Raw genomic sequence first — 25,349 nt, forward strand, 5'->3', positions numbered from 1 at the left:
AATTCATTTCATAAAAAAAACACGCAACACAGTCCAGCTACGTTTTTATATTATTTTGTGGACTTCTGTTATTATTAAAAAAATGTGTGAAGGGAATCCTATCTCCACGGCTGTAAGACGAGAACTGAGATGTTTACAATAGTGATGTTTTGAACTGAGCTATAAAATAAACAGCGAATTTAACAATTCCGTGCACCAATTCTTCTTACGAATTCTCTGACCGTTCATCCCATATTTACCTTTGAGTTCTTGGTATCTAAAAATAAGCAGGTGACAAACCCGGCCATAAGGATGAACAATCCATAGGAAGTGAAAATATCCCGCGGGTTTTTTTCCGCCAGGTCCCGTAATGAGCGCAAACTAGGCGCGGACTGGTTACGACAAAAGGGTCACACTTGTCTGGAGCACATAATGACAGGATTTCTGTCCAATGTAAACAACAAAAGCGTTGATGCGACCCTAGCCTGTTCCAGGCTCTCAGATAGTCGAGGGCGAGCGATGGCGTGCGAGCGAAGAAAAAACGGGGAGGGGACTGAGGCGAGTTTCTCGCCTTAGTCTCCCCTCGTTTTTTCGCTCACTCTGCCCTCATCCTCCTCACTTCGATCACTCGCTCAGATAGTCGCCCCCGACTATCTGAGAGGGGGTAGTGCAACCCCTGCCTTCCTGACAAATGGAGAGGAGAGAGAGGGGATTTGGATAGCTGATAGCGCGAAGTCCCCTGACTTCCAGCAAATCTATTGCCCTCGGATGTTAGAAAACCTTTCTGCCGGTATTTATGCTTCTAAGTTCACAGAGTGTAGAATAAATAAAAAAGAATTTGTGTGACATTCGGACCGAAAGCACTTTGTCCCATGGTAGCACCCTTTTCCAAAAAGTAAGAAAAAAACACGAAGTCAATATTATTTCTGAAGATTCCGTCCGGCTGTCGGCGAAAATAAGAGGGATAGTTTTCGACTTGTGCAAAGAGGATCCCCAAATTCTTCAGTACTTTGTATTGTACTACAGACTGGCAAAAAAAAGATATATGAAATTTCTTTTAGCTTACTTTTCTTACACCTGAGACTGTACGCTATAAAGTTACATAATTCGTGAGCCTGCACTGCAGTAGGAAAAACCTCAAACAGTTTAATAAAATTGAAAAAAATCACGGCATTTCTAAGTGATTGCTTTGACTACAGTAATATGGATTCCTTCCAAATCAAACTAAGAGTTAACTTTTAAAAAAAGTTAGTAAAAGGCATGGACTGATCGGAAACATCTTTATAAGTTCCTTAGTCTTTACAAATCAGAATGCATTATAATACTTTGGCATTAAGGTGCTCAGTTTACAATTAAAAGCTAGACTGTTGTATAACTTCATTGTTAGTGATTAGCTTAAAATTCTCATCTTCTCAATCTTCACCAATCATGGCTCGCTCACACACTCGCGCCAGCCACGTACATTTCAGGATTCGAGCTCGAGTTTTGATTGGTTCACTAGATTTTCTGCGTTCTTTGTATTTGGCAAGAAAGATTATTTTGGTTTTAAACACTAAATCGAAAATTGCAATAAACATCTAAAGATGACGAATACACGTCCTCGCAGCATTTAATTAAAATGTTTCTGAGGCATTCATCAATGCTTATATGTACTATAAAAGACCTAAATCTACAATGTTCAGTTCTCAGTAGTTTTCCAATGGTCCCAGGCCAGTATGTTGTCGGCCTAAGCTTCTTTCCTTTCGGGTTTGAGCCGGTTCAAGTTTAGGTGATGTGCTTTATACAGGACATCTTTGCTATTCCTTTTCTCTGGCCATACTGGGACACGTTGTTTTGATTCATGTTTGCAGTGACACTTTAACTTCCCCGAGCACCCGGGTCCTGCCCAGTTGTGATCCCAGTTGATGCGAGCTATCTTCTTCGTCTTGAGAGTATCCAGTAACAAATAATCGTACCTAACGCAGGACGGTCCTCTGCAAGCCTTGCAGAGGACGAATGCGCGACACATCGGGACAGAAGCCCCTCGCGCGAAAAAAGAAGAAAAGAAGAACACGACAAGAGGCAATGGTCACCACTGCCGGAATCAACAGAAAACGGAGACCGACCAAATGGCGAATGAGGAAAAGACAATCCGGCACTACGCGAATGTTGGGAAGAATCTTCGCCCAAATGCAGCATGCAGCCGCGAGAGATCGACACTGAGGGAAAACGAGAAAAAGAACAAGCAGGAAAGCATCAATGGCAGAGACAGAGACTGCCCGCGCAAATCCACGGGGAAGCACAACTGTCTGATCACCCCCGTGAGGAAAAATCCCGCTGCGCAAGAACAAACTCCGCAACAAAGAGGAAAGCAAGGAAGTGGACAAACGAACACCAGAAGGAAATGAGACACACCCGACGCGACGCCGGAACCCACAGAAGCACGAGAGCGCAGACGAAAGCCCCGAGAAGAAACAAAAAACGACAACAAAGGAAGGGGAGAGAGGGTGGGTCGGTGTGAAACAAATGCGCTGTTTGTTGTTGTTAGTTATATGATCAATGCGCAAATTACAAATATTGCGTGGAGAATGATGAGGTGGTAGTGAGAAGGGGAAAGTAAAAGGCCGAGAAAATGTGAACAAGGAATAGCTTGAGAGTAATGATTGCGGTACTCGTAGAGTATAAAGCTAAGTCATCAGCAATACAACGACTAGTAAAATAGCGAACATTAGCCGCTCACCTGAAATGGGCGGTAAGTACATGTCGCTAAAAAAATGGCATTTGGGCGATGGCGCAGGGATGGAATGATCTGTGCCAGCAGTCGGAAGAGCCGTGGCAACCATCTGGAGCCAGCGTGCACTCGTACTGTGGGGAGGTGGGAGTGGAACTCTGGGTAAAATTGAACATCTGTAGGTCTTGCCCACCACCTGTCTTGTAGTAACAACCGTAGTTGAGAAACCCGAGATAGTAGAACTCGAGATTAACAGCTCGCACGAAGTTGTTGTTATTCTTGCCAACATAAAGAGACTGCAGGATGTCCCAGATTGAAGTAAACGAGTATTGAATGGCAGCGTTAGTGGCGTTGGCTTCATTCATGAATTTTTCAATCAGGTCTGCAGTGCGGTTCTTATTTATGAGTTCGTTTCGGGTCTCAGTGGTGCCTCCTTTGATGACCAGTTCGCCTCTCATGGACATTTTAGACACGCGCAATATTTCACTTTTGTCAATACCGGAGCAGCCGCCAAATAGTGCGTCTAATGGTACACCCAGGGAGATACAGCTTTTGACTTGGAAATCTCTCTCGGTGTAGAAGTCTTCTGTCTCAGCAAAAGCCATTTGGTTAATGATTGATCCCACTAAAACGGAAGTAAAAATATAATGACATGGGAACCATACTTGTTTAGAAATACATCGTAGTGTTTCCATGCATTGGAGTTCCAAGGCTCGCGAATCGTGACGGGCAGTGTTTTAAGACTTTCCAGAAATTCTTTGTCGAAGTGTTTGTCATCAGTCAGGCATTTTTTTTCCAACATGTCTTGACGATAGGACGCCACGAACAAGAGTGAGTTTCCAGTCACTGTGCGATTCGTTCCACCCACGTTCCGTGATGCCAGATCTAGTGTTAGACCCAAGGAGAAGTCTGTCTTCAGAGAGCCTTCCAGACCTGACGTGGTCGTAAGGGTAGAATAGAATTCTTCTGTATCTTTGTAAAACTGAAATCCCCTAGTCGAGATGTCCTCTTTGGCTTCCTTGGTACACGTCGGCAAGGCTGACGGCATCAATATCTGTCGGAAAGTAAAATACTACCTCAGTCTGCAAATCCATACAACTGATTGATGACTGATGATTAGTCTAAGTGCGCAGGTTTGTAGATTGGCGAATAAATGGGATTACCTCAGAATGAAACAAATGATTAAAATATAAATCAAGGATTTGAGTCTTGCATCAGGAATTTAGGCTGAAAGACTACCGTGACCATCGTTCAAATCTGAGAGTTTTTAGAGTCAGTTTTAAGAACCGAAAGACGTCGCAATTCGAAGAGCGCCTCAAAAGAACAACTCAGAATTGCACCTTTAGAACATGTGTTAGAATTTAAAGAAAGAAAAACGGAGGGATAGGATTCTTTATGCATCGAGCTGTTCCCGTAAAGGTACTCATATAGAGCAGGACTTGTTTTCCCCATGCATACCGAATGTGATGGATTCGTTTTCCTTTCGGATGGCCATGTCATCCGAAAGGAAAACGAATCCATCACAAAGACAGCACTATACTGGACACCCGAAGGAAGGCGCAAGCGTGGCAGGCCCAAGAATACATGGCGACGTACAGTAGAGACAGAATTGAGGGGCTTAAACCAAAGCTGGAACACCATCCAACAGCTGGCCAATGACAGACAGCAGTGGAGGACCTTTGTTGCTGCCCTACGTGCCAGTGGGCACAATGGGCAGTGAGTGAGTGAGTGACCGAACCTGCCCTTGCGTACGTAACCTTTATGGACAAAGATTTATCTTGTTTAATGAAGAAGGTAAATGCTCTAACTTTGCTACGTGCAGTAAGACTTAAGTCCGTTTTGAGACAATAGGCGATACATTAAAAGTTAAGATGTCTAAGTGTCTCTCTAAATTCAATATCCCTTCTAAGCGTAAAACGGGGGCAAATAAATAAACAACAAACCAACCTCAAGACGCCATTCTTGGATCGACTTGCACACACGCAGGACGTTTCATTTTACATTCACTGAGTTGAATAGGAGAAGCCATGATTTTCCTGTTGGCTTTGTCAATTTGTCATATCGTCATTCCTTTGGCTGCCGCACAAGATTTTAACCCTCTGGGAAGAGGAGTATATCTCCCTGATTTCAACCTTGTGGGACATTTACCCAAAAGCGGACATCAGGTATGTAGCTATTTTAATAATTGCTTGAAGTAACATTTAGTAAAACACCGGTCTTCATTGATATAAACTGCAGTTGAACGTGCGCCATTGAAATAGAACGTCAACAAAAAATGCTTGCCTCGATGCCTATGCTGAAGTTAATTTATTGAAACGTTTTTGACGATTGAAATGTGACTAAGAGAATTTAATGTTAAGTTACACTATTTCGACCAACCGTCGAACCAAAGGGCGTGTTCCTATATAACATCAATGTAAAAATAAAAAGACAAAAAGATAAAAACAGCTCGATGCATACATGTTAACCTTAAGTCAAATTATTTCCTCGTAGATTTGTGCGACGTCTTATTTCACCTCTTTCTTCGATTTTGTTTGTTTTCATTCGAAAACATGCTAAGCCTCAGTTTAGTTTCAATCCTTAAACTGACTGTTGAGTCATCATTTCTGATCCGAACATCCTTGTTGTTTAGTCGCCTCCCGTTTTCATAACGTTTTCAACCCTGTAACAGCTCTTTAATTATTCTGATCAGTGACTAAGAAACCTTTTTTTATATTTGGTTAAACGGAACATTTTTATTTCCTACAGATTTTGAATGCTTTAGTTCTGAAGAAATGCACTATGGAAGCCCCAGAGGAAGTCACGGAAAAGGGATTCAATTACTACAGAGATAGAGGAGCATTCTATTCTTCAGTGGCGACTGCATATGGTGTACAAAGCTCTCTGAAGACAGACTTCTCCTTGGGTGTCACACTTGGTGCCGCATCACGTGAAAAGTCCGCGTTGGGTCGTTCTGTGACTGGAAATTCCCTCCTGATCGAAGCATCTTATGGTCAAGAAATGTTAAACAAAAACTGTCTGATGTTTGAAAAGAACTTTGATCCAGAATTTCTAAATAGGTTTAGGGCCTTGCCTGACAAGATTAGCGATCCGTGGCTACCCAATGCGTGGACATCCTATGATGCATTCCTCAAGTATGGCTCTCATGTTGTAACCTCTACGCTGCTGGGATCAAGCATAAACCAAATGGTATTTGCGGAGACCGTTGATTCCTACAGTGAGAGAGATTTCAAAGTCAAAAGCTGCCTTTTCTTGGCAGGGACAAAAGACACTGAAGATATCCCAGATCTTGGCGTTTCAATTTGTTCTGGCATTGACAAAAGTGAAATATCGCAAGTGTCCAAAATGTCCATGAGTGACTACCTGACGATCCGAGGAGGGACCGCTGCAACCCGAAACGAACTCTTCAAGCACCGCACTGCAGACCTGATTGTAAAGTTCATGAATGAAGCCAAAGCCACCAAGTCTGCAATTCAGTACACGTTGACTCCAATATGGGAGATTCTACAAACCCTTTATGTTGGAAAAGATACGCCAAACTTCGTGCGAGCTGTCAATCTTGAGTACTACTACCTCGGGTTTCTCAACTATGGTTGCTACCCTAAGTCAGATGGGGAGCAGGACTTACAGAAGTTCGATTTCGCTAAAGGTTCCTCTGCCAAGTCGCCACAATACGAGTGTTCCCTAGCTCCAGAGGGTTGCCACAGCGATGACGACTGCAATCTGAGGGCAGTGGCCTGGTGTTCCTGTAGAGGTCCGTCGTGCGTTCAGTACCGATTCGAGAAACTGGATTATACCTGTAAAGAGAAAAAGACAGCGGAAATCAACATGGACGCTGACTGGGACTGGCATGGGTGCGAGAGGAAATACTTAAGCTGCTACTGCAGTAGCCCATCAAGAAGGCGTGAAAAAGTGTGGGGAATAGAGAACAAGAATGCCTTATATCAAGCTCATTTCGTAAGCTTGAACCGGAACATCTCCAAAGAGAAAGACGAACTGTAGCTTACATGTAAACCAGCAGTAGACAAACTGTTCTTGAACTAGACATTGTAGCCTATATTTCTTTTTTACCTTTTTACTGGAACAGTTCTGACAATTTTTAGTATAATAACCATTACGTTTATAGACTAAACAATTACTAAAGCGGATTTTTTTCGTTGTTTGAGTTTCACGTAGTCTTTTAGCATCTACAGCTCATACGCTTGCATGTTGTTAGCATTGTAATAGTAAAGTATCAAGATTAGTCGCGAGATAAAGGGCTTGCGTTAGATATCCACTCATTTGTGGTTTTGTTAACTTTCTAAATAGTATGTATTAAGACAAAAACAGTCCTGCCGTAGAACTTTGTAGTCAAAAATAAAGCGAATAGAAGGCTTTTTTTTACTTTCCACAGTTTGCCTCTATATAGTCCAGGAGTAATGTAGACTCTTTACTAACAAAGATAAGCCCACTTCATTACCAACTGAACGCGGAAAAAAAAGGCAGGCAAATGATAGTGTAGTCTCTTTGTCCACTGGCGGTGGTTGTCTGGTCAGGAAAACTGAACCAATATACAAAGTTTGGGTTCACATATGTTACTAAACTAGGGTTAGGGAAGTACCTTGAAATCTAAAAAGGTACAGTTGTAAGGCCCTCGATCCCCTTTATCACATCCTACCTGAAGAATAAAATTCAGAAAACACTTGCATAATGCTATAGTATTGTAAGTTTCATGGGGCACACCAGATATAAGGCCCTATATATGTTCTTAGTGATTTTAGGACCCGTTACCACGTAGTATTCTTATAATAAACGTTCTCTCGCCCTCGCTTCCACCAAAGATCAGCCCACCAAATGAGGTTTTTGAACGAAACCAAGCCCGGAAGTATTTTTTTCATTGAAATTTATCGACGTTGGTTTTTCCTTCAGTAAAATTGGCTTAAGGAACAGAATTCCAAAGGAGTCCAGAGAATCAGTGATCGTTTTCGGCAATTCTACTTTTCAGTGAAACCTTGATCTAGAAACTGCAAAACTCCATGAAAATAAACTTTTTGATTTGTGATTTACACGCAACACGAAAAAAAAAGACACCTTTTTGTCGATTTCACTTGTGTTTTATAAAACCTGAAATAGGTGCCAGTTTTTTCAGATAAAGTGGACTATTTGTAGGACTTCTCTCGGGTATTGCTTAAGTCGATATTCTTAAGTAATTGTGTTAATTCACTTATCGCGAAAAAGTCAAAACGAGAAATTTCTCGAGTTTTTTCAGCTTTTCGACGTTCTCATCAAAACGAAAAAATGTTGACTTTTTTCCGCTTTCTCAATTTCGCCTCCTTGATTGACAGCTGTCAAAAAAGGCTTGAAATGAAAATGCTTGTACGGCTTGTGGGTTTGTGCATTTTAGTGCCACTTCTTCTGTAGCTGTGAAGATGGCAACCTGCGTTAAGATTAAGATGAATGAAAAAGTGATGAGGCTTAGGTCTTTAACTTTCTGGGAAGCCTCTTCGTACTTCTGGAAATTTCTCCTTAAATAAATTGCCGTTCTTCGTATATGTTCTTTTTGCTTTTACTTGACCTCTTATTATGTCAACATTACTTTATCTTTTATACTCCATGATGCCAAATTTAAATGCAGAAAAAAAAAAATGGCGGGAAAAAGAGAAAGAGGTGCGAGCGTTTTATGCACGCCGTTCTTTGACAGCTGTCCATCAAGGAGGCTAAATTGAGAAAGCGGAAAAAAGTCGACATTTTCTTGCTTTGATGTGAACAGCGAAAAGCTGAAAAAACTCGAGAAATTTCTCGTTTTGAATTTTTCGCGATAAGGGAATTCTAAAAATAACTTGCGAATATCGACTTAAGCAATATCCGAGAGAAATCCTAAAAACAGCCCACTTTATCTGAAAAAAATTGGCACTTATTTCAGGTTTTCTAAACACGAATAAAATCGACAAAAAAGGTGTCATTTTTCCGTTTTGCGTGTAGATCACAAATCAAAAAGTTAATTTTCGTGGAGTTTTGCAGCTGCTAGATCAAGGTTTTATTTAAAAGTAGAATTGCCGAAAGCGTTCACTGATTGAAAAAGTCGACATTTTCTCGCTTTGATGTGAACAGGGAAAAGCTGAAAAACTCGAGAAATTCCTCGTTTTGAATTTTTCGCGATAAGGGAATTCTAAAAATAACTTGAGAATATCGACTTAAGCAATATCCGAGAGAAATCCTAAAAACAGTCCACTTAATCTGAAAAAAATTGGCACTTATTTCAGGTTTTCTAAACATTAATAAAATCGACAAAAAGGTGTCGTTTTTTCCGTTTGGCGTGTAGATTACAAATCAAAAAGTTAATTTTGTGGAGTTTTGCAGCTTCTAGATCGAGGTTTTATTGAAAGCGTTCACTGATTACAGAGCCCTGTTTTTTTTTTTTTTTTTTTTTTTTTTTGTGGCCTTATGTTTTTGTGTGTGGAGGAGGGAGGGGAGGGGGGGGGGGGGACGAAGCCTGGTTCCTTCAACCAACTCCTCTGACACCCTGAAGAAATAAGTGCTGGCCCATTATTTCCAGGCCGCTTTTCTGGGCCTGTTTAAAGCAAGTGAGAAAAAGAAACGACACCTGTCGCCCATTCCTGGATTTATTGTATCAGAAAATCCAGGAATGTCGAGTACAGGTTCTACTTCCACATCCCGGATACACGTTCTTTTTCTGTACAAATTAATGTAGTTTGCGTGTGCACGACGAGTCTGATTGACAGTAAAACATCCAACAAAACCCTTTGTTCGATCGTGGATCATGTCTTGTTTCCCGCGCGCCGCTGTCTCGGGGGAAAGAGGGGGGAGGGGGGCGGAATTAATTTCCCGAACAGCGAAACGCCAGAATCCTACTCCACTTCCGGTTTCTTGCCACCTCAAGCTTTCTTAGAACTCGGTTTAAATGTATGCAATACACAGCGAGTAAAGCTTAACTATTTCAGTGAGTGTCTTAGCTTTTGGCTTGAAAGAGGATTAAGGGAAAATTTCAAAAGATAAGCTGCAATTTTGGCAGCAACTGCGTGCACAGTGCGTTTCCGCTGTGAGGTAAAACATCAAATTTTCATGGTGTTGACGTTTTGCATGCATTGCGTGCCGTTTATTTGACAGAATGAGCGAAGGGAATCTGAGTACTAGGTTGCCTGTCACTCGTTCCCATTCTTTTATCCGCACATGAAAGTGAGGCTGGTTTCTCGTGATTGTGCAATTTTCTCTCTCCCTCTGTCCTTTTCTCTCTGGACGCCATTAGGCAGCAGTTTTACATTGTTGTGTGCCAGAGAAACAACAGTGCTACCATCATGGTGAGTGACCATCGTCGCTCCATCGTAATCAATCTACAATTATTGGCCTTCGATAACTTGAAATGAATTGTAATTTCTATAATTTTCGTAAAATACGGGATAATATTCGGTATCGTGGGAAAGTCACTACGCCATTTTAGCCGGTCCCTGCGTGATAAAAAGCGATTTATATGAATATTTGTGTTCTCATCTAGTCCTTTATATCTTTAAACTGAGGTTTTCTTTATTTTTTCTTTTCAGCCGAACTTTACGATAGAACAGGTAAGTTGAGACGAATAAAAATTTATGTTTCATCTAGCCTTTTGTAATTTAATTTTGTACACGGGGCGAGAACGTGGAGCCGAGATTTTGAAAGAACTATAAGCTAAGAAAAATGCTATTTGATTACCGAGTTCTCTAATTTAGAAGTTAGGATAAATTGAGTGCTCTAGTTTAAAGAACTCTGGAAGTTAATCAAATCGCATGATATTCCAAGGGAATACAGAGATCTAGAAAATTCCTATCGAAGATAAAATTCTTCAAACACAGCTTGGCAATTTTTTTAAATCACGTGGAAAATGCCCCCTTTTGTATATCACAGCACATTCATTGATTTTTTCTACGGATTGTACAAAGTCATGTCCAGAAAGCTCCGTCTCATATATTTATATATTTTATGTGTACTCCATGCTAAGTTACCATTCAAAATGGTGTTTCATGCGTCGAATAAACCTGATGGAAATTTAGGTTGTCGTAGTTGCCTGCCACTCCAGCACGTTTCTAAATATTAGGAACTAAAAGAACAGCAGTTGATTGGAATTGTTCTTGCTATTTATCAAATCCCAAGGGAATATGCATGTTAGAATCTTGCCCCATTGTTGAAGAATATAAATTTCTGTTGGGTTATTGTAAGGGAACTTAATCTGCCTTGCAAATAGGAGAAAAGATTTGCTCAAAATATAATAAATTACACAGATTTCTGTTACTGATGTTAACATTGAAAGTATTGGTGTTACGTCAAGACAGTATTCCCCTGGAATACCTCCTCATATAAATTTCCAAGGGGAAACAGTTGGAGTGGGGTGTGATTGAACTGTGAGTTAAAAATAATATTCCCCCCTTGCCCCTGAAAAAGTAGTCTACCTTTTTACCCTCCCTTATACTAAAACAAAGGATGTAAGTTGGCCAACAAAGTACTGGAAAAACACCAAAAATTACCAACTATTTCAACCCCTGAAATCCTTGCATTTCACCCTCGCACTTGAGCATCCCAGCCTTTTCCTTTCTAACCTGTCTTCCCGAAGGAGCAATACATTTGACCTGATTTTTTTCTGATGTACAAAATTGAAGGAAACTAAAAAAATTGCTTTGTAAGGTAGGAAAACACTTAAATAATTTTAAACCAAGAATAAACATGGGTGTTTGTGACTGAGAAAGATTGAGATGGTTAACGAACGGCAAAGGCGGTGTTACATGGGACAACTTGCAACAATGATTTTTTGCGCAATGTTGCCCAAAAAATCAAACACCGTGTAACATACCGGGGATGATTTTTTCAGCAACTTTTTACTCGGCAACAGGTTATGAGTTTTTGAACCCAAGTCAAAAACTTGCAACGTAAGATGACGAATATTTATAAAGTTGGCTCGTGTAACAGGGTGGCCATCAATTTTTTGCGCAACACAAAATGTTGCAAGTCAACATTGCAATGAAAATAACATGCATGTTGCCTAGTACATTCAGTACGACGTTGCGCGGAAAGTTTACTCGCTTAACATGCCACGAAAAGTTTATGTGGTGTGCGAAAACTCATTGTTGCAAGTTGTCTTGGTAACACAACCTTTAACAACTATAGATTTTGATGTCAAGGAGAAAAAGGTTGACCACCTTAAGGAATTTAAGTGTTGTTCATGTCTTTTGCTCCTGCTATAGATCCGTGGGATCATGGACAAGAAGCACAATATCAGAAACATGTCTGTTATTGCTCATGTTGATCATGGAAAGTCCACACTGACAGATTCTTTGGTCAGCAAAGCTGGAATTATTGCATCCGCTAAAGCTGGTGAAGCAAGGTTTACAGACACCAGGAAGGACGAACAAGAACGTTGCATTACCATCAAATCAACGTAGGTCTTCATTTATTTTTTGTAACGTGTGTGGCTGCAAGTTCAGGGTTGGGAACTAAAATTTCAGAGCAGTCGCCATCTGGGCGAGTGACCTTCAAACTGCACTCGCCCAGATCAATTTTCACTCGCCCAGTCTTCTCCATTAAAGAAAGGAAATTTAGCTCCCTCTCCCCCACAAATAATAAAATACATAAATTACTAACCACGTTGGTCGATCGCAATACAGACTGCAATCTATTTCTTCAATGAAAAATCGCCAAAAATAGACCTAACTCCACAATAAAACCATGAGCATGCTTGCTTCAAAAGTTGAAATGCAGTGTTAAATTTGATACATCTTTCCCAATTCCTGATGTTTGCAAGCAAAATGTCAAAATTGTACAGAAAACGACAGAAAAAAGCCATCTTGTCACATTTAGCGGCTCGGTGGACAAGTAAGCGTATTTATGACCAGCCAGGTATTACTTTGTTCAAGTACGTCCATCATGTAACAATCGCCAAATGGAAGCCATTTTTGTCTGTTTACGAACTCAAACGCAGCTTTGTTGGAGATTTCAAATTGTTGTTAAGCTATCGGCTTATGGAAAGTGTAGATTAATTTGAAGTCAGAAAAGTAAAAGTTACACTTATTTGATTAAATATTCTGGAAATGAAAATTTTACTGGCCAAACCAGGCGAGTGATCCATGATTTATACTCGCCTGACAGTTTTCACACTCGCCTGTGCGAGTGGGCGAGCCCTAATTTCCAACCCTGAAGTTGTTGTTGTTGTTTTTTTTTTCCAGAGCTTTCCCTAATAGTGAGGTCTTGATACTCTTTTCATTTCAGAGCTATCTCTATGTACTATGAACTGTCAGATGAGGATTTGACCTATATAGAGGGTGAAAGAGACGGCAAGGGCTTCTTGATTAATCTGATTGATTCACCAGGACACGTAGATTTCTCATCAGAGGTTACAGCTGCTCTACGTGTAACGGATGGTGCCCTTGTTGTTGTAGACTGTGTTAGTGGTAGGTGTCCAATTGATATTAAATAATTTTTGTTGAAAATGTAAATGCATGGTGTTAATCAGAAAAAAATTGTTGTTCATCATTCACATACTCTGAGAAAAATGTAAAAACTGTGATGAATGAAGAAATACCTGTCAATGAATGGCAGAAAAAGATCAAAAATGTCAAAGTTGGCAGAAATGATGTTTATCTATAAAGTCTAAAATTCTGGGTAAGACTGTCAAAGTGCTTTCCGTTTATGTAAAGTACATCCTGCACATCGATCGGGAAGGCTCAAGGAATCAACTTTAGCTTTATTGATTGTTGAAATTTCCACATAATCCAGCATTTTTCACAATAAACTGGGCATTTTTCCGCCAGTTTTTATTTTTTCTCAAAAGCATGCTTGTAATTTGGGATGCGGCTTATCTAGGAGTTTTTACGGTGGTTTTGCAGTTGTAGTTTTACGTTGTTGACATGTTTGTACACGTTTTGAATGAATTAAAGAGTTGTGTTTATTGAAGTCTGTTTCCATCGTAGCAACAAGGACTTCTAAAACTCGACTTTGATTTCTTTTGATTGCTTTTGAGAATACTTTTATCCCCAAAATTTGAGTTGCTAATTTAGTGTGCAGCTTATCTGCGAGTGCAGTGCGAGTGTTTACAGTCCTTTTTGTCACTCAACAGGTGTTTGTGTCCAGACTGAGACAGTACTGCGACAAGCTATCAATGAGCGTATCAAGCCTGTTCTGTTTATGAACAAAATGGATCGTGCACTTCTAGAACTTCAGTTGGAGAAAGAAGATCTTTACCAAACCCTTCAGCGTATTGTGGAGAGCACCAATGTTATTGTGGCAACATACGCTGACGATGATGGTCCAATGGGAAATATACAGGTCAGAGCCTGTCAGTTTTACAAGTGGTAGCTAAACTACATTGTAACTTGCGTTTTAGCACAAACCAGTCAACCAGTCAATTGCATCAAATCATAATTATTTAAGTGACAGCCATAAGGTTTTGAAAATGTGCTCGCTATATCAAGGTTTCGTTATATCAAGGTTTTTTTCCATATATTTTGCTATTACTGGGACCAAAAATATTGTTCGTTATATCTAGGACTTTGTTATATAGAGGTTCGTTAAATCAAGGTTCCACTGTAGTAAAGTATCACAAAAAACATGTAATGTGGTTGTCAATATTAATGCTGGAATCGAAAAAGCGTAAACACTTTGATTGGCCTCTGACAGGTTAATTGTGCAATGTTCTGGATAAGAATGAGCTTCTTAGCGGAATGTCCCCAGACCCTTCAACACGGCATGTGGATAATTACCCAATTAAAATTGTCGTGTTTATCACACTGATTAGTATCCCCCGAGGGCAATGTTTTGGACAAAAATAAATCTATTGCTCATGCCTTTCTGAATTGCACTGTAATAGTTAATGCTATATTTACCTATGATTGTGTTCCTAGGTTTCTCCAGAGAAAGGAACTGTGGGATTTGGTTCAGGGCTCCATGGCTGGGCTTTCACCCTTAAACAGTTTGCAGAAATTTACAGCAAAAAGTTCAAGATTGAACCTGCAAAGCTTATGAAACGTCTTTGGGGAGACCAGTTCTACAATGCCTCAACTAAGAAGTGGAACAAGCAGGAGGGAGATGGTTACGTTCGTGGGTTTAACCAGTTTGTTTTGGACCCAATTTACAAGGTGAGGTGAATTTTAGCATTGAACTTGTCTTTGGCATGAAAATAATCATGTCATTAAAATTCTTCAAGTATCGAGGGTTGTTATCAAGATTTAGCAGCTTTTTCCTGTCCCTAGTTTCGAGCAGACTCACGTTTGGGGGTTAGTTACTTTTAGGTAACTAAAAATGTATGCAGGGCTGCAAATAATTTTTTTCACTTGAAAGGACATGTGTCCTACTAAGACCCCATCTTGGTTGGACAAAACAAAATTTTGGTTGGACATCATCAAAAACAAAAGGTTGAATTTTATATCATTGTTGCCGTAAAATGATTTATGATCAAGAAATTGTCCAGACATCGTGTCAGACCACACTTGGGATTTTGTCGGACAGGAGCAAATTTTGGTCGGCCAATGTGGTTGATCAATATTGCCCCTTTTATCAACTTCACCAACCTTTCAGTGATTCAGATTCATTATCACAGATTCATGACCAGTATTTTTACTTGTTTTATATAAACTTCAACTCTGAGCTTTTTCAGATAACAACAAAACAGACATGTGGCAGGCACATTTGGGTAAGGGGGAGTTAATCGAGATAATAACCTTCATTTTCTTGCTGCCTTTAGATGTTTGACGCAATCATGAATTTCAAGAAAGAGGAAACTGCAAAACTGCACGAAAAACTCAATATCAAACTCACCTCAGAGGAAAAAGACATGGAAGGCAAACCACTGTTGAAGAGGACCATGCAGAAGTGGCTGCCAGCTGGCGATGCCCTGCTTCAGATGATCACCATCCACTTGCCATCCCCTGTCAGGGCTCAGAGGTACCGTATGGAGTTGCTTTACGAGGGACCTCAGGATGATCCCGTTGCCATTGGAATCAAAAACTGTGATCCCCAGGTAAATAACAATATACGATATTGTAATTAAAAATACATACTAGTTATGCAATGTTTCGAGTGGTATTACTATGGAATATCCCACGATTCACTTGTATTTTTTCGGTATACACACAAGCCTTTAGGCAAGTGTGTATACCAAGAAAATACAGGTGACAAGTGGGATATTCCATAGTATACCACGAGAAAGTGTTGTGTAACTATTTTATACCATGCCATAGAAAATATGCTTACTAAATTTCGTTAAGAATAAGATTGCAGTGCACGATGGGAAGGTTGAGTTGAATACCGTCGAATATACAATGGCTTTCCTGAATTCTCATTTGCTGTATTTTATATGGCATGGTATAAAATGCAATATCCAGAATAATCAATAATCAAGATAAGTGTTAAACCAAGATCTTGATATTTGTAGCCTTCCACAGGAAGACACATCTTGTAGAGCAACTGGGCCAAACCGGGTTTCAAACTCCCGCAAACTGGGTTTGCAAAGGTTTGAAAGCAGATTGCAAAGGGTTTGAAAATAGTTCAAGAGTGTTTTCCAAAGCATTTGGAAAAGGTTTGCAAAGGGTTTGAAAGCCTCTCAAACCTGGTTTTTAGGCCGCCTCGAACCCCCCCAAAACACTTTTTCCAAAAAGACGTGTTTTCCTATGGAGGGTCACATTTTATTATTTTACAGAAACTGAATCCAGCGAATATTGTTATTATAAATCCTGTCCTTACTGTCCATTGCTTCTTAGCATGAACATGTCATGAAACAACATGTTCCAATTGGGTATTAAACTCATCATCAATAGATGAGCTTGGGGAATGGTGCCTATAAGGAGGGTGGGGCCACGAGAGCAGCAGAGCCGAAAGCGAAGGGTATCCATGACAACCCTGTGAGCGGCAACCACCCTCCCAGCACCGTCACACTGAAAAGACAGTGGAAACACACATACTTACCATGTACTTACCATGACAAGAGGGAGGGATGGGCCGGGAATAAAAGCACCGTAAGGGCTAAGCAAAGCGAAAGCAAACGCCAAATGACTTGACATCTGAAGCCACACTGTAAGCCATGTGGGGCCCCTGCACAAAACTCCCAGCCACCCCACACTAAAACCCTGAGGAAAACTGCTGACCAGCATTGTTTCGCGTTTAACCTAGCCTAAATTACATTTAGCCACATATAAACGTTGCATTATTCGCCATCAAACTTCAAAGTTTGAAGGGAGGGGTGTCAGACAACGGCTCACATAAGTGATCATGAGGTTGAACTGGAAATAAATCGATTTCATCCTGCATCCAAAACTCTTAAAACCATTTTTGACTTGCACAGGTAAAACCTTTCAAGTTGTCAAAAGGGCTTTGCTGTGCTTAACCAATGGAATCAAACACATAAAAATAAAGGGTACAAAACTGTTACATAAACTGGCTCGGTCGGCTTCATATCAAACTAATTCTGCACAAAGAACTGAAAGTCTTTCAGTTCGAAAGACTTGAAATTGAAGGAAAATTTAATTGTCTTTTTATAGGCTCCACTGTGTTTGTATGTGTCCAAGATGGTTCCAACTGTAGACAAAGGTCGTTTCTATGCCTTCGGGCGTGTATTTTCGGGAAAAGTTGCAACAGGACAGAAAGTGCGCATCATGGGCCCAAATTATGTACCAGGAAAGAAGGAAGATTTATATAACAAGAGCATTCAGAGGTTAGTAAAGGCACAGTGTTACAAAATAAATGTTGTGTGAGGACCATTTCATCAAGCAGACCAAGACTTCTTCCTATGCTTTTACATAAACAGTGATTTAATGAAACAAAAATTAATACAAAAATTCTGATGTGAACCTAACTACTTGAAAGAGACAAACTGTTTAAATTCCCGGTACTTTCAAGTTTTTAATGCCTTGTTCCACTCTTAATATGTATTGATCAGTTAACTCTTTAACTTAAAACTCAAACACAGTGCTGCATGATTCAAGCAACTAAAACCATGTGCCCTCATCAATTTGGCTGATCAGGGGCTATGCCAGTGTCATAACTAATGACGCAGAAAGTCCATTGGTAAACATTACAGTGTTACACATTGGATGATTGATCCCAATCACTGTTGGACAAGCCTTGTTAAATGTATCATGGAATTTGTAACATCAATATCAGACACAAAAACTGCATGTCTGCACTCACACTTTCCATTTTCATTTTATTAATTTGGTTTGTTGAAGGTTCAAATCTTCAACCAGCCCAAAAGGACACAAAACTAGCCATGGATCCTGTGCCAAACTTCCTCATTTTGTTATACATAAATATTTTTTACTCCTTTCTAGGACTATTTTGATGATGGGTCGCTACATTGAAGCCATTGAAGATGTTCCTTGTGGCAACATTGTGGGACTTGTTGGAGTGGATCAGTTTTTGGTCAAGACTGGTACTATTACAACCTATGAAAATGCCCACAACTTGAAGGTCAGTGTTAAGAAAGAAAAATTAAACTTGTCTCCAGTAGATGAGATTTTTAGATGAGATTTCTGCACAAATCTGCCACAACAGTATATAATATTTATGCCCTGACTGATTTCACTGGACCAGGGGGGGAAAGCAACTTCCCATACATTCTCTTATATGAAATCTGAGCGATGCTCTCACAACTTGCAAAGCAATCATCGGTGTCAATATGTGGTGTTTGTTATGAAATAAAACCATCACGGGAATGGTAATGAAAACGTGGCGATCGAATATTCCCGCGCTGGTCGGAGCTATATTGTTCTTGCTCTATTGTTTCGAGGTTGTTTGTTGACTTGGTCTTTCTTTGTTTTACTTCATTTACAATCCCCATGTGGGCCAGTTGAAAATCGTGGTACAAACATTTGCATTTCAGCACTGAAAAGTAGCACGGCATCACAAAATTCTGCATTCTTAAAACTACACGACGATGACGAAATTTTCGGATAAACATGCAGCTTTTAGATTTTTAGTTCAGAGAATTGAACCCCTTTATAATAAGTGATTCCGCGGCATAGCAGCTTCCATTTCGCGGGAAAAGATTGCCTGTTGCATCATCGTCCAAAAACCGCTGACTACATCGTGAATTGATCGCTTTGCAAGTTGTGAGAGCATCGCTACTCAGTCCCAGACCTCGTTTCTTCCCCCCCCCCCCCCTGCACTGGACAAATCTGACTAACGTGAAAATTCGTTTTCAAAATATACCAGTCTGGCCAGCCAGTTTAGACTAATGGTAAGTACCCTAAGCCTAAATTCCAACTAAGGTAGAGATTTACAACTGCTTGTAATTCCTATTTACTTTCTTTCTTTGCTCTGCACTGGTTCCTCACCTGATATACAGAATAACTTATTTTTTTGACAGATGGGGGCCAACTAGAAAACCTAATGGTTCACTTAACCCCATTCCCTAACTTATTGCGGTTTTCAGTGAAATGCGAACTCTGTAATTCAAAATCCAACAAACGATTGCGTTTTTCGCTGTCATCAATCATAATCATGGCGACAGCTAACAAACCATGAAAAACAGAAACAAACAAAATGGATCAAAATCTACCAATTACAACCGAAAGACTTGACCCTTTGACCTGATTGAAGTGAATTTCTGTTTCCCGAGAAGTCCGCTAAGATGATTGACGGCAGCAATAAGCGTAAACCTTTGGTTGAGGACTGAATTACAGAGTTCGCATGTCACTGAAAACTGCAATAATAATAAAATAATACATTATATGTTTAGTCGAAACATAAAAAGGTTTGTAATTTTAACTTGTAAAAAAGGAAGTTGAGGAAAGTAATTATGTTATATTGTATTATAATTGTGAGCAGAGTATACATTTCTATTTTTTTTTTTTTTTTTGAAGATGATGAAGTTCTCAGTGTCACCAGTGGTTCGTGTAGCTGTTGAGGCAAAGAACCCATCTGAATTGCCAAAGCTGGTGGAAGGTCTTAAGCGACTGGCCAAGTCTGATCCTATGGTGCAGTGTACAATTGAGGAGAGTGGGGAACACATTGTGGCAGGAGCAGGAGAACTGCATTTGGAAATCTGTCTGAAGGATTTAGAAGAAGACCATGCTTGTATTCCTCTCAAGGTGAAGGAGAACTCAGTGCTGACTAAAGTGATGATGATAATAAAATAAATAAATAAATAGTTAGATTGATAATAAATGGGAATTTGCAGTGACACTTCCACAGGGTGACTCTTCGTCCACTGTTCCTGATCGAATTAGAATTTAGCAGTGTTGGTTTTTGTAGAGGGAGGAAAACCTGAGAACCCCAGAGAAAAACCCTCAGATCGAGGATGAGAACCAACAACAAACTCAACCCACATATGACTCTGGGTCGGGAATCGACCCCGGCCCACAGTGGTGGAAGGCAAGCGCTCTCATAACTGCGCATTCCTGCTCCCCTTGATGATGATGATGATGATGATGATGATGACTAAATAAAAATTGGAAAATATGTGTTTTAAAAGGAGTGCAAAGAAGACTGATGTGGACAATGGAACAACAGAAATGTTTGCATTGATACGTGACTTAAGAAATCAAAACACCCACAGTTCAAAGGGCTTTCCATCAACGTTTTGCATGAGTGAATACAAAAGTGAACTGGTGACAAATAAATTTTATTCTGCAACCCAAACTCCTAAACTGTTTTTAACAGGCGCAGATTAAACACTTTAAGTTGTCAAAAAAGGGCTTTGTCTCGCTAAACGGTTGAAATAAACACCATAAAAAGTGTAAAAAACGTTTATTTTCAGCGAGCTGTAACTGAAACGTATCACAACATTCAGTCTGGCTCTGTCAGCTTTGTATAAAATTAATTCTTCATAAAGATCTGTAAACCATTTAGTTTCATTCAGTTTTCTAACACAAATTGCTTGAAAAAGTCTTTGCTGTATAATTTAAATTTGACCAAGTTTCTGTAGTCTTATTTCAGCATAAAATTTATTTATGCCAGTTGTTTGAAATGCAATTTCAAACTCTGATTGATGGAAATCTTGGAAACATTTCCACTGGTGTTTTCATTTCTGAAGTTATGTATCAATACAAATGTTAGCAAACAAGTAGTAGATAAAATATGAGCGGGAGATCTGTATGGCCGTTTACAATGGCGAGCCGATAGGCAAGCCATTGTAAACGGCCATACAGATCTCCCGCTCATATTTTATTCTACTTGTGAAATGAAAACAATAAATTGAATGCACAGTTTTGTTATGCGAATCAGTAGAGATCTGTATCAAAAGTTAATGAATACTAATTAGCTGAGCAGGAGTCTGTATCAAAAGTTAATTCTATTGTTTGATTTGTATTGGGGTTTATAGTTGCGTACATGTGATCTGAATACAGTGCTGGGATTGGTTTGCACCCTCATGAATAGTTAATGAATTTTACAAGTGAAGTTAAAGCAGTCAATCATGGGCCAGCAGATATTGTCAATAATGTCGTAAATTGCCTTTATTTGGAAGCTCATCTGTAAATGCATATGATTTACACAGTCTCAAGTAGAAAACATTGTCTGTTCTGCTATATACACATGAATAGCAGTGTAACCTGTGTATTATGTCTACACAGAAATCAGATCCAGTGGTATCATACCGTGAAACTGTCAACGAAACATCCTACCAAACATGTCTTTCAAAGTCGCCAAACAAGCATAACCGTCTGTTCATGACAGCAACTCCTTTCCCTGAAGGTCTTGCTGAAGATATAGACAAAGGAGACGTGAGTTCCAGGCAAGATTTTAAAGCTCGTGGCCGCTACTTGGCGGAAAAGTATGAATACGATCCAACAGAGGCGCGTAAGATTTGGTGCTTTGGACCGGAGGGAACTGGTCCCAACTTGGTGATTGACTGTACAAAGGGAGTACAATATCTGAATGAAATCAAGGATAGTGTTGTAGCAGGATTCCAGTGGGCGATGAAAGAAGGTGTTCTCTGTGACGAAAATGTGCGTGGTGTGAGGTTCAACATCCACGATGTGACTCTTCATGCTGATGCAATTCACCGTGGTGGTGGACAGATTATTCCAACTGCTCGCCGCTGTTTCTTAGCCTGCATGCTGACTGCTGCGCCCACCATCATGGAGCCAGTTTATTTGTGCGAAATTCAGGTATGCAAATATTCCTGTTCCAGATTGTTGTCTAAGGTCCTTGGTGTTGCACTGCACTCAGTGTTCTCTTTTTCAAGCGTCCTTTAGAGTAACTTCTTCCAATTTAAACTCAAAAGGTGTTTCTTAGCAAAACGTGAAAAAGATTGTCTTGGAAATTCAGTAAGGCCTGGTTCACACAAGCGACATAACGACATGGACATAACGGCATAAAGAAAAGTTTAGTTCTTTCCTTATGTCGTTATGCTTATGTCATTATGTTCCAACTATGTCGTTATGTTATGTTGTTCATCTGGTGACATAAAACATAATGTGAGGTGTTGTTGCATTGCGTGACCTTGCCGTTATGTCGTTATGTCGCTAGTGTGAACCAGGCCTAAGGAAACTGGCAAGGTGACATTATTTTAAGTCTCCATTAAAAGCAAACAACTGACTGAATAGTATTAATTTGAGCTGCCTGCAGGCTTTAATAGCCAGGTAGGAGTCCAGGAGTCCTATAGATAGCCACTTTTCAGAGAAAATATGAATAACTGTACACAGAGGGTTTTTTTAGCTAATTTGGAAATTTTTAGATTCCTTTGCACTCATAACTGCAAAAAAACACCTTGCATGCTCCTCAGGCCCTCCTGTGGGGACGAAGTCAGGCTTATAAAAATGTTGGACTCCCACTTTTTAAATCCTGGCTAAAAGCCTGGCTCCTTGTAGAAATGGAAACTATACTGTAGTTGGCTGCTTGTTGAAAATCCTGTATATCTAAACCAAAGGATGAACCTACCAAAAATTCTCAAATGCTCCAAAAATATGTATACTGCCTATACTAATGCTCTGCCTGCTACAACTCTCAAAAATTAATAAATTATGAAAACTACAGCAAGTCCTTTAGTCACTCTGAGCATTCTCTAACAACGTAGAATACAATACAAGCTCTACAATAGGGGCTTATGATCGGAAAAGTTATATCTTTCTTTAACCCTTTAAGCCCCAGTATCAAAAAAAATTTCTTTACTAATATCATAATTTCGCTTGTTGGGTCATTTCACCTTTAGTGATCATTTTGTCAATTCTCATTACCTGTTCTATTGTTTATGCTCTGATATTGTAAGGAGAAATTTGATGTGGGGCACTCTTGAGGCTTACAGGTTTAAGAGCTATAACTCTAAATAAATGATAAGACCATAGGCGTTTATTTACAAGGGTTTATTTTCCAAAGTATTTTTGCATCTGAGAACTGAGGGGCTTATTTTTCAAGGGTTTTCCTCAAAATGTTATGGTAAACAGACACTACTAGGAATTGTCATGTAATTTACACATCACGCCTACAGAAAAAGTTTAAGTGCATAAAGAGCTGGATTTGGACTATTGACATTGAATTTGAAATCCTTTTGCAGTGTCCTGAGGCTGCAGTTGGAGGAATTTATGGAGTGCTGAACAGGAGACGAGGGCATGTTTTTGAAGAGAGCCAAGTGGCTGGAACTCCCATGTTTGTTGTTAAGGCATACCTGCCTGTTAATGAGTCATTTGGTAAGTGGTTTACCATATTTATTCGATTATCCACCCAGCCTAGAATAAGCGCCCACCCCCCTAAAATGAGGGCACAAGAGGAATTTTGATTATTGTTGAAGTTGAGATTAAAATTGTTTAAGTACTACTAAGAGACTATCCCGAAGACCAAAGTTTTTTTAGTTTTTTACTGAAACTTTTTATAAACATTTAAATTCACCTTTCGTGCACCTTCACGTTTAGTTATTATACATTGTTTTGCAAAATAAACAAACTACTTGCTAAAAATGGTGAAAATTTATTAAGCGCCCAGCCTCAAATAAGCGCCCACCTCAAATAAGCGCCCACTCTCAAGGTCAAAAAATTTAATAAGCGCCATAAATATGGTATCTGTGCTTGAAATTAAGGAGGAGGAGGAGAGAGCTTCGTGCGCTCTCCTCGCAACTCTCGCTTCACACTCGAACTCCCCTCCTCCTTCCCCTTTGAACGCCAGGCAACGTAAGTGTATTTCTAAAACGAAAGAAGATATTTTAGAAAAGAAAATGCCATTCTTCTTCATTTTGAAAAGCCTTTTAATTAAGCAGCAATTGAAGGGCTTGGTGCAAAAAGGGCGGAAGAGATTTGGCTTGAAATGAACAATGGCAAAACAACTCCAAAATTTGCGGCAGGTTTGTTGACATAAGTGAAGCATTGTAATGAATTTATTTTTGCCGGCTTTTGCTCTGTTTCAGAGAAATAACATATAATGCAAAAAACTAGGTTTTCCAGTCGGCATCTTTAGTAGTTTCTTTGTTAATATGGAACAAAGAAACTTCAAAAAACTGCTGACTTGGAAATAAATACAATGTTTCACATTCGTAAACAAACACACATGCAAAATTGAAGTAGTTTTATCAATGTTCTCTTTAGTCCGAAATCACGTTTGCTCTTTTTGCACCGAGTCCTTCAATTGGTATTTTAGTTCATAGGAACAAGCAATTTCCCTGGTGATCGTTTTACAAATTCTCACAACCCAAGGCTACCCATTTACCCTGGTTAGTCGGCCAGAACCCACACCTCTATCCAGAGTCCGACACGTCAACCATTAGGGCACTGCTTCTCCGACAAGAATTGTTAACTAATTTGACTAATCATGTTAATGCATGTGTTTGTTTAGGTTTCACTGCAGACCTTCGCTCCAACACTGGTGGCCAGGCCTTCCCTCAGTGTGTGTTTGACCACTGGCAGACAATGCAAGGTGATGCCACAGACGCTACGACAAAGCCTGGTGCTGTGGTGTTTGCCACAAGGAAGAGGAAGGGTCTATCGGAAGAATTGCCACCTTTGGATAGGTTCTTGGATAAACTGTAAACTGGGTTGGTCATTGCACAGAGTAAACATCAGTTGAATCAGTGACTGAGAAGCTGGACTAAAAAATATCTTAAATCAACTAAGTGCAAAATAAAGAGGTGCAATGTTGTAGTTTGTGTGTCATCTAGTTTGCAATGACAGGCATCGAAACAGATGCTTCAGGAATTTTAATGGCTGTTTACTGCAGCCAAAGAACTCAATAAAATGCTATGTAGCTTTGTCATGCTTCTTGTTTTAGTCTCTCTCTCCTCTGGCTATTTTACACATACACTTCTATGCCATAATGATAACGCTTCTTGTGTGCTTAAGACCACACCACATTACAGTACAAACAGGCTGAATCATGAAACTCTCCTTATAATGTCTCCACATCTATTGGAATTTTGGTAGAAGTGAAGACCAGCTCCCAAAAAAACGAAGAGTAAATGTTTCGTGTAAACAGAAATCAAGTTAAACTTATCAACAAATTGCTGCGCTGAACACAAAGCAAAACACTCCCGAGCAGTAAGAAAGGACTAATAAAAAGTATAAATGAAAACGTTATTTTTTGACAAATGTCGTAAAAATTATTGCCCCCTTGTGAAACGTGATCGCTTCTGCATGCATTGCGTGCTGTTATTGTATCAGACTAAATCGTGGCTGTCTTTTCTTAAAACTGAACGATATATTTCCGGCTTGCTACTAGGGATTAAAAAGCTCGGGAAAATATGAACTTGTAGTTCCTTGAAAAATAGAACTTGTGCCCGTAATGA

The 25,349-nt window shown here is 39.8% G+C and overlaps 3 protein-coding genes and 1 long non-coding RNA gene across 4 annotated transcripts; 2 read left to right on the forward strand and 2 right to left on the reverse strand.

The window, feature by feature from the left end:
• Positions 1-1,224: 1,224 nt before the first annotated feature.
• On the reverse strand, positions 1,225-4,061 carry LOC144645615 (DELTA-alicitoxin-Pse2b-like). The gene is made up of 3 exons (XM_078505185.1): positions 3,342-4,061; positions 2,752-3,303; positions 1,225-1,960 (listed from the first exon to the last, which is right to left on the reverse strand). Exons 1-3 carry the CDS (start codon positions 3,735-3,737, stop codon positions 1,706-1,708), a joined length of 1,203 nt encoding a protein of 400 aa, XP_078361311.1. The 5' UTR covers positions 3,738-4,061; the 3' UTR covers positions 1,225-1,705.
• Positions 4,062-4,637: 576 nt separating this feature from the next.
• LOC144637939 (DELTA-thalatoxin-Avl2a-like) lies at positions 4,638-7,365 on the forward strand. The gene is made up of 2 exons (XM_078497057.1): positions 4,638-4,854; positions 5,438-7,365. Exons 1-2 carry the CDS (start codon positions 4,717-4,719, stop codon positions 6,689-6,691), a joined length of 1,392 nt encoding a protein of 463 aa, XP_078353183.1. The 5' UTR covers positions 4,638-4,716; the 3' UTR covers positions 6,692-7,365.
• Positions 7,366-9,870: 2,505 nt separating this feature from the next.
• Positions 9,871-24,816, forward strand: LOC144634953 (eukaryotic translation elongation factor 2-like). Its single transcript, XM_078494038.1, has 13 exons — positions 9,871-9,987; positions 10,228-10,248; positions 11,899-12,092; positions 12,920-13,101; positions 13,767-13,975; positions 14,551-14,784; positions 15,390-15,665; positions 17,182-17,354; positions 17,971-18,109; positions 19,504-19,731; positions 21,214-21,750; positions 23,136-23,268; positions 24,404-24,816. The coding sequence occupies exons 1-13, from the start codon at positions 9,985-9,987 to the stop codon at positions 24,595-24,597; spliced, it is 2,523 nt and encodes an 840-aa protein (XP_078350164.1). The 5' UTR covers positions 9,871-9,984; the 3' UTR covers positions 24,598-24,816.
• Positions 24,570-25,104, reverse strand: LOC144642007 (uncharacterized). The gene is made up of 2 exons (XR_013568674.1): positions 24,914-25,104; positions 24,570-24,840 (listed from the first exon to the last, which is right to left on the reverse strand). It is a non-coding gene; the product is annotated as an uncharacterized LOC144642007 (long non-coding RNA).
• Positions 25,105-25,349: the final 245 nt, after the last annotated feature.

This window comes from Oculina patagonica, chromosome 1 (assembly GCF_052425735.1).
Source record: "Oculina patagonica isolate OP01 chromosome 1, crgOcupat, whole genome shotgun sequence".
Lineage (NCBI taxonomy): Eukaryota > Metazoa > Cnidaria > Anthozoa > Scleractinia > Oculinidae > Oculina > Oculina patagonica.

Bases quoted from the DNA above. Each gene is read 5' to 3' on its own strand.
- LOC144645615 (XM_078505185.1), bottom strand. From the start codon at position 3,737: ATGCCGTCAGCCTTGCCGACGTGTACCAAGGAAGCCAAAGAGGACATC. The intron at 3,304-3,341 runs GTCATTATATTT...GTGGGATCAATC, and splicing joins TAAACAAGTATGGTTCCCAT to ATTAACCAAATGGCTTTTGC. The intron at 1,961-2,751 runs GCCATCGCCCAA...GTCCTCTGCAAG, and splicing joins ACAGATCATTCCATCCCTGC to GCTTGCAGAGGACCGTCCTG.
- LOC144637939 (XM_078497057.1), top strand. From the start codon at position 4,717: ATGATTTTCCTGTTGGCTTTGTCAATTTGTCATATCGTCATTCCTTTG. The intron at 4,855-5,437 runs GTATGTAGCTAT...TATTTCCTACAG, and splicing joins TACCCAAAAGCGGACATCAG to ATTTTGAATGCTTTAGTTCT.
- LOC144634953 (XM_078494038.1), top strand. The intron at 15,666-17,181 runs GTAAATAACAAT...GTCTTTTTATAG, and splicing joins TCAAAAACTGTGATCCCCAG to GCTCCACTGTGTTTGTATGT. The intron at 23,269-24,403 runs GTAAGTGGTTTA...GTGTTTGTTTAG, and splicing joins GCCTGTTAATGAGTCATTTG to GTTTCACTGCAGACCTTCGC.